The 8,687-nt window shown below is 37.5% G+C and overlaps 1 protein-coding gene across 1 annotated transcript; it reads right to left on the bottom strand.

Annotated features, from left to right (window-relative positions):
* Window positions 1–5,950: 5,950 nt before the first annotated feature.
* LOC118968790 (olfactory receptor 10D3-like) lies at window positions 5,951–6,868 on the bottom strand. The gene has a single exon (XM_037000802.2). It carries the CDS (start codon window positions 6,866–6,868, stop codon window positions 5,951–5,953), a length of 918 nt encoding a protein of 305 aa, XP_036856697.2.
* Between the last annotated feature and the right edge of the window lie 1,819 nt (window positions 6,869–8,687).

Raw genomic sequence — 8,687 nt, forward strand, 5'->3', positions numbered from 1 at the left:
TCATAAGAAAGATTTGGGTTCAAATCCTGACCATTGAATGACTGATGTATGAGAACATACAAGTTACTTAAATTGTCTGATGCGTACCAAATTTATTTATCTATAAAATTAAGAGACTACTGCTCAGATTATATTTTTATAAATTTAAATGTGACACTAAGTGTGCAAAGCAGTTTTAGCAATGTAAATCTCTTTAAATATGAAGAATTAACACTACTTTTATTTTTTTGTTCAATAAGAACTATTGAAAACCGTAAGTACTATGGCTGGCATAATAACTTGGTGACACTTAGACTATTGGTATTTTTAAGAACATGTTTATTGAGATATAACTTAGTGTTTTTTAGTAAATTTACAGTTTTGTGACCAATACCACAATCCAGTTTTAGAACTTTTCCATCACTTCAGAAAGACCCTTCATTCCCATTTGTAGTCATTGCCTGTTCCCATTCACAGCTGCAGGAATCCACTAATCCACTTGTCAGTCCTTACAGATTTGTCTTTTCCAGTCAGTTCGTGTATGTAAAATCATATACTATGTAGCCTTTTGTGTCTGGCTTCTTCAATTTCCATGTCATAGCATCTAACAGTAGTACTTAATTCCTTTTTATGATCAAGTAATATTCTGCTGTATAGATACATGACATTTTGTTTAGCCATTCACTAGACTTATGGAGAAATGGGATGTTTCTACATCTGGCTCTTATTGATAATACTGCTCTGAAAATTTATGTACAGATTTCTGTGTGAACATGCTTCCAATTCTTCTAGGTACATACCCTGAGGTGAAATGCTGGATCGAGACTATTGGTATTTCAACTTGAGTTGTACTCAAAAGGGAGAAAAAATTCATACTTTCTTACACATTTTCCTATGTGTTATGTTATCTCAAATATAAAACTAGTTATGAGCTCTTGTTTACAATCCTTCTGCAGTAATTAAACAAAAATGAATTAACTACAGAAAGATTCCTACAGAAACAATAAAACTCTAATAGCATTAATGTGATCAAATGGTTCATGTTGTTTTTCTGGAACCAAATAATTGATACTGAATTTAATCAAAGAAATATATTTATATTTGTAAGTTGTTCGTATTTCAATTTGATTCTGTAATTCAAGATATATTCAGCTATAATTTAAATTATCCTTTTTCCTTGATGGATAAAGGCTTAAAAGTGAAAATTAAAACTGTTAAAAAATTAAAGATAATATATGATTTTTTAAAGAACACAAATAATCTCTTAAAGAGATTATAAAGGAAGTGTTTGATAAATCATTCACATTAAAATGAAGGCATTGATTTCATAAACAATGTCTTAAAACTAATAAAGAGATAAGCCACAAACTAAGAAAAAATATTTGCAGTGCGTATCATGAACAGAAGAGTAGTGTGTAGAATATACAGTACTGCTCTATTATCCATTTTATAATAGTCAGAATACTAAAAAGAAAACTAAAAAATAACATAAATTTCCCAAAGAACGGAGGAAACTCAAATTACCATTAACATGAGAAGCTGCTTAACTTTATTAGTCATCAAGTGCTGCAGTTTAAAAACAATTTTGCAACATCAGATTGGCAAATATTAAGAATCATGTTAATATAGTGTTGACAGGAATGAGAAAAGCTAGGAATTCTCATCCACTAAAAGTATAGATGTAATTGTTACAATCAATTCAGAAAGCAGTTTAGCATTACCTAGTGAATTTGCTATTTATATGCACTCTAATTCAGCCAATTCACTCCTTCATGCATTTTCTAGAAAAACTCATGAACCTGTGTCCCAGCGACATGCAGGAGAATATTTGTAATAACAACTAGGTAGAAACCACTACATGGCTCACAATAGAAAGAAAAAGAATATGATGTAAAATTACAGTCATATGCATCAAGATTAATGAATCTCAAAAGTAAGTTTGAAAGAAATAAAGATGATTAAGTATGAGTCTACTTAATCAAATTTCTGAAACAGAAAACAGAAACAAAAAAAATCTGTTATTTGGGTATGCATACATAGTGCTAAATCCGTAAATTAAAGAAAGGTATTACTTTAACAAAAACTCAGCTTGCTAATAACTTCTGGAAGTCTGAGGCTGAGAGAAGTACACAGAGAGAACTTCTGGATTATATTCTATTTCCTGACCAAAAAGTACACATGCATTTGTTAATATCCTTTAAATTTTATAGTACTTTAAAAATACGCAAAAAATACCTCACAATAAAAATAATTTTAAAAACTTCAGTAAATGAAAAACTATTAAATGTATTTTTAAAACCATAATGTAAATAATTTATAAAACAGATATATTTTTTCTTAATTGCCGGAGTCCAGCTCCAGCGGGGGTGTGTGAAGCCCAAAAGGATGAGACACAGTCGGCGCGTGGAGAGACAGGACACGGAGTCAGATAGAGGTGGTCTCGTCGGCGCGTGGAGAGACCACCTCCGCCTGACTCCGTGTCCTGTCTCTCCATACGCCGACTCCGTCCTGCACCTCCGGGCATCCCACCCCTAGGCTGGAGCTGGACTCTTGCTCTTAATCACTGAAGAATATGCCCTGTTCTGTTTATCCTGAACTGATGATGGAAAACAACACATAATTTATCGACACATATTTTTAAATGTTGCATCAAGTTAGGTATGGTTTGTTCACCAAATATATATTAAAATACAGATTAATGCATGTTCAGACATACAAATTGGCAAAAAAAAGTTTCTAAAACCCATTGTTTGAGAATTTTACCACTACTTTCAGTGCTTTAAATTTGCTTTCGATTTTTAAAAAAATAATATGTAAAGGTGAAAGATTCAGGCTTCTTTTTGTAAGCAATTCTCAGGTTTTTAAAATCAGTTTCATGGCCTATATCTTTAGAAAAATAAATAAAATTGGATATAATAGCCAATATATAGTTTGACATCATTTTGATATAACAGAATTTTACATTTCATGAATATCTTTGATGAATACAACTCCTACTGAATTTCAGAGTGCAATGGTTAATATAACCAATCATGTTATTTAACATATTACCAACAAATCAATGACTGAAACATGAACATATATTCCCATGTCCTTTAATACGTAAACTTGTTTGCTCAAACCACACATGGAAGCCTTTAAAGGTTTTACTTAGATGAAAGTATGTTGAAATTTGTTCATGACTATGTTTCTGTTTATAGAAATCATATTGAAACAAGTGCACCATTGCTATCCTTATTGATATGGAGTGCTGAGATCATTTTTGAGAATTTCTGGGAGTTTTCAAATTCCCAATTTGAAAATGTCACCGAGTAATTCATAATATCTTCTGCAATACTCAGAATCCACCCTAACGTTTCAAGGACAGGAAGGACACTCTTTACAACCATACCATCCCATTGCCGATGATCTTCAGTTAAAGCCTTCTTGGGTCTTCCAGCAAATGCTCTCTGCTTTGCTCTTTGTAATCTACCAAATTAACTGAATCCCTATTTCATTCAGCATCCCTTTGCAAATTTGAGATCATCTGCCTTATCTGCCTTATCTTTATCTCAATAGTCTGATTTTCAAAAGTCATTCCTCATGTACCCTGTGTCTCTGGATTCTTAACACGTCCCCATGCTGGTTTGTCAAATTGCCCCTGAAAGTGTGATCTTAGACTTGGAGGCAATATTTCAGGTACAGTGGCACTTAGATTGTGCCTGGGACATAGAAGTCTAAGGGACACGTGTCTACTGAATGAATGAATGATTTCTCCTTTCCTCAGTGTTTTCTACTTTTCTATGTTACTGTCAATTTGCTCTTCATGCTCTGGATTCATTCCTTCTATGCCACCTCTTCCTCCTGGGAAGATGAGATAAACAGAGTATTAATGGGGAAATATGCAACTCTGCAAGAGAATTCTAAAATTTGCATATAAAAGATGACATTATAAAATGGTATTCCAAAGAATAGGAGAAGGGTGTTGGTAAGATTTCTCAACTACTAGTTATTTGAGACAGCATCACATTCTAGGAGAGATAAAAGAAATGGTGCCTCCTCTGTAAATAAGAGTAACTGAGAAAAAGGACTCTATCAATAAAATGCTGTGATGGGCTGGGGAGAAAATGGGGGGCAAAATCCTGATAATTGCCCTGTACCTCATTTTCCTCCCTGTACTTTTTGCCACATGTGAACCAATTTCTTCATTTCTTCTTTGGTTATTCGCTTTCACTTGCTTAGACTGGATACCATGATTTCACACACGTAAACCTTTCCAAATGTTCATTGGATAATAACAAAACAAGAAAGTCAGGAAATGTGTATGGGTCTATGAAGAAAAATAATATTGATTTAAGGGTAATAGTTACACAGTAGTCTGCCTAAGACTACAACAGCCATGATTAATGACAACTTCTCTAGAAAAGGTCTAAATCAATCACGTGTGATCATGCCAGAGTGTTCCGTAAGTTTTGGCTTCTGTCCTTTGGAATACATGTGTATGTTACATTCTTCCAGAGAATTTGGAATGGGGTAATAGCAGCTCAATTATTACAAGCCCTTTGAACGTTCTGGACCCTTGATATCAAGGTGTTTTCTTGGGTCTGATTTTATGGGCAAATAGAAGAGACGTTAGCTCAATGCCCTTAGGAAGAAGGCTATATATCAATATATCTTTAACTACACTTGTATCTCTCATCTATCCATCCACCTTGTCAGACCAAGACCAACTCAAGTAGCCAAGCTCACCCTAATAGCCCATTAGCCCAGTTAGTTAATAAGGACTAGATGGTTCCCAGAAAAGATGGAGTATGACTAAAATATGCAGGGTGCGTGGAGAACTATTACCACTAGCTGACAGGGTTTGCTTCTCTGTGAAGCTAAGGGAAATCAAAAACTCCATGACTTACGGAGTTAATCTTTTGACCTCTCAGCCTTCTCAGAGGCCTCTTCCCACCTGTGAATGAGCTTTAATAACTCACACACATACACATACACACACCACACATTATGTCCTTTACTACTGAGCAGTCAGACTAAAGGCAGCAGGAGGAGATTCCTGTCTAGTACACTGTTAAACTGATAAAATAATAATATCTTGTGATTGAGTTTGATACTGTTGTCAAAGAATATTCCATAGTGCCCACCCAAGTGTCTTGAGTGTTTTATGGGTGGAAAGTCAATGGAGAGATCAATACTGACAGGGAAGCTCAAAAACATTTGAGGTGAGTGGAGATTGTTTTCATGGAGCAGGAATAATGACCACTGACCTTCATGCCCAAGAAAATTGACTACAAAGGCATCTCTGCTACAAGAAAAAGAAGAAACAGTACATTTCTAGGCACTGGCATGGATCGTATCCAGGTGGGCCTCTTGCAATGAGCAGTGGTCTCTAGGTGTACTTGGGCTGCAGCGTTATCCTTACATTGTGCTCACTGTGTCCGTAACATCCAGCCTGTCACTGCCTACATTTGATCAATAATTCAGTGTGTACACTGGTGTGACCTAGGCTACTTTGGAATCCACTCTTAAACCATTATCAACATAGCCTTGAAAAAAGTGTTTTTGAATTCAGCTAAACTCTATGACTGCATTTAGCAAACTTAGGGGACTACACTGACTGCAGCCTGCTTATATATAAATTAAGTTGTATTGGATCAAGCCTCTCCCATTTGCTTCTGTATTTTTCTGTGGCTGTTTTCATACTACCATAGAAGAGTTTAGCATTTGCAACAGTGATTTTATGGTCCTCAAAACCTAAAAGATTTACTGTCTTGACCTTTAATGAAAATGTTTGCTGATCCCTGTTCTTTTATTAGATGAGAAGATGTCACAGATTTGTAACAGAATTGGTTCTCAGCTGCCTTTGTGTTAGAAAGACCGTTATACCTGTGATGGATATGTTTCTTAAAAATTAATTTAATACACAAATGAGGAGGTAAAAAAAAAATCACCTTTACCCTGAAGAATACCAGTGACCTTCTGAAACAATCTATCTTCCAACCAGTTTCTTCAGGGCTCCCTTGACATCTTTGTTTCTCAGAGTATAGATGGTGGGGTTCAGTGTGGGAGTGATGACATAGCCAAAGATTTGTAGTGGTGTTACCAGCACCTCACTCAAAGAGGGCTGGGTATAGATGAGGGCACAGGGCACAAAGAACAGCGTGACCACTGAGAGGTGGGAGGCACAGGTAGAGGCTGCCTTGCGCCTCCCTTCCGCAGACTGCATCTTTATGACTGCAAGGACAATACGGACGTAGGAAACAAGGATGAGCAGGAAACATGTCATGGGTATAACGCCGATGTTGGTGAAGCTCACTGTCTCAATGATGACGGTATTCCCACAGGCCAGTTTGACCACAGGGAAGATGTCACAAAAGAAATAGTCTACTTCGTTAGACCCACAGTATGGCAGTTGGAAAGTCAGCGTAGTTAGAATCGTGGCATGAAAAGAGCTGGTGAACCAGGTACCAGCAGCCAGCAGGGCACACACCCGGTGGTTCATGATGACGGTGTAACGCAGTGGGTGGCAGATGGCAGCAAATCGGTCATATGCCATCACCGTGTAGAGCAGGCACTCAGTGCTGCCTAGGAAGTGGTAGAAAAAGACCTGACACATGCAACCACCCATGGAGATGACTTGGTTCCTCACCAGCAGGTTAGCCAACATCTTTGGGATACTCACAGAAGAGAAACTGATGTCCAGCACAGAGAGGTTACAAAGAAAGAAATACATAGGAGTGTGGAGGTGAGAATCAGACACCACAGCGACAAGGATGAGCAGGTTTCCTAGCAGAGTGCAGAGGTAGAAGATCACGAAAACAGCAAAGAGCACAGTTTCCCATCCCTCTGTGTGGGGGATGCCCAACAGGATGAACTCTGTAACCAAAGTCTGGTTCTTTATCGCCATGGAAGTAGATTTTGTCCTGGAAAGGAGGAAAAATGAGAGCAAGTTAATTAATCAAGGCATGAAATTCCATTGCTTGCCACCAATATATTGACAAAAACTAAGAAAATCATGCACTGTACCAACGAAAGAAGAATGTTTACTGTGGCTCAGACTGTAGGAGCAGCGTGCACCCCAGAGGGAGGTGCAGTCTCTGGGGTGAAGACTGAGTTCAGGCAACTTGACTGTTATATGCACAGATAGTACTTTACCATTATCTCATAGAGAAGCGCAAATTACAAACGGAGTAGAATATTGTGATCTGGGGAAGGAGGAAAAACTCCCTGTGAGGACAATGAATAGAGAATAGGAAAGAGAGCAATTAGGCACATTTATAGTTCGCATAGAATTTTCATAGACATTTTCTAGGTAAGCCTTAATGGGTTCCTATATGATAGACACAGCAATCCCCTCTTATCTTCAGTTTCTCTTTCAGGTTCAGTTACTCTTGGTCAGCCACAGTCCAGAAGCCTAAGATCCTCCTGATGTATTTTCAGAGTTGAACAGCCACTTCACTCACCTACTTCATCTCACCACATAAGCATTTTGTCATCCCCCATTATTAGAAGAAGAATTTGGGTACAGTACATAAGATATTTTGAGAGAGAGAGATGTTTGTTTTTATATTTGGATTTCTTCATAAACATCCTTGCCAAGCTGTCTTGAGTTCCTCCCTAATAATTCTTGTACTAATTCCAGTCTTTTTGTCTTTACTGTTAAACCCTCCAACCAGTTATACAATGAACAATATTTCTATCACACTCCTTCCTCTATTTTGCCAATGTCCTCAAGCATTTCATAGACTTTTAGAAAACACTGAGAATGCTGTGATCTGACATGGAAGTATTTCATATGTAAAACCATAAGGATGCTCTCTTAATTGGAGAGGTTGGAAGCTAGGGGGTCTTGAGCATACTGCCCAAGGCAGTCTAAAAATTCAATGCAATCCTCATTAAAACACCAAAGGCATCTTTCACTGAACTAGAGCAAATAATCCTAAAATTTGCATGGAACCCCCCCAAAAAAGACAAATAATCCAGCAATCTTGAAAAAGAAGAACAAAGCTGCAGGTATCATGCTCCCTAATTTCAAACTATACTACAAAGCTATCATAATCAAAATAGTATGGTATCCACACAGGAACAAACTCACAAACCAATGGGACAGAACAGAGAGCCCAGAAAGAAGCTCACACCTGTGTGGCCAACTAATATTTGGCCAAGAAGGCAAGAATACACAATGGGGAAAAGATGGTCTCTTCAGTGGATGTGTTGGGAAAACTGGGCAGCTACATACAAAAAGAACTAAACTGCGTCACTGTCTTACACCATACCCAAAAATAGACTCAAAATGGATTAGAGACCTAAATATAAGACATAAAACTGTAAAGCTCCTAGAAGAAAACATAGGCAGTAAACTCTTGAATGTCAACATTAGCAGCTTTTTTCTGGATATGTGTCCAAGATGTCTAATGCCACAGTATTTCTGGATGCTGCCAAAGACCTGGCTTCTGACTTGTTTATGTTGGAGTGCTGATGGTACTTGACATTATCTAAGCACCTGGGAACAAGTCAGAACAAAAACAGATACATGGGCTGGCAGTTGCCAAGAGCCTCATTCTCCTTTTACTATGGGAAAATTTCCACAGCTCACAGCTTCTCTCAGTGGAAAGAAACAGTTGGAAAGAGCTTTCAACAACCCAACTTTTCTGGGGAATGCCCGACAAACTGGCTTCAGTCTCATGTGTCTCTGATAGGCAGATACCAACACAGAGAATCAAGGA

The sequence above is a fragment of the Manis javanica genome, chromosome 6 (genome assembly GCF_040802235.1).
Source record: "Manis javanica isolate MJ-LG chromosome 6, MJ_LKY, whole genome shotgun sequence".
Lineage (NCBI taxonomy): Eukaryota > Metazoa > Chordata > Mammalia > Pholidota > Manidae > Manis > Manis javanica.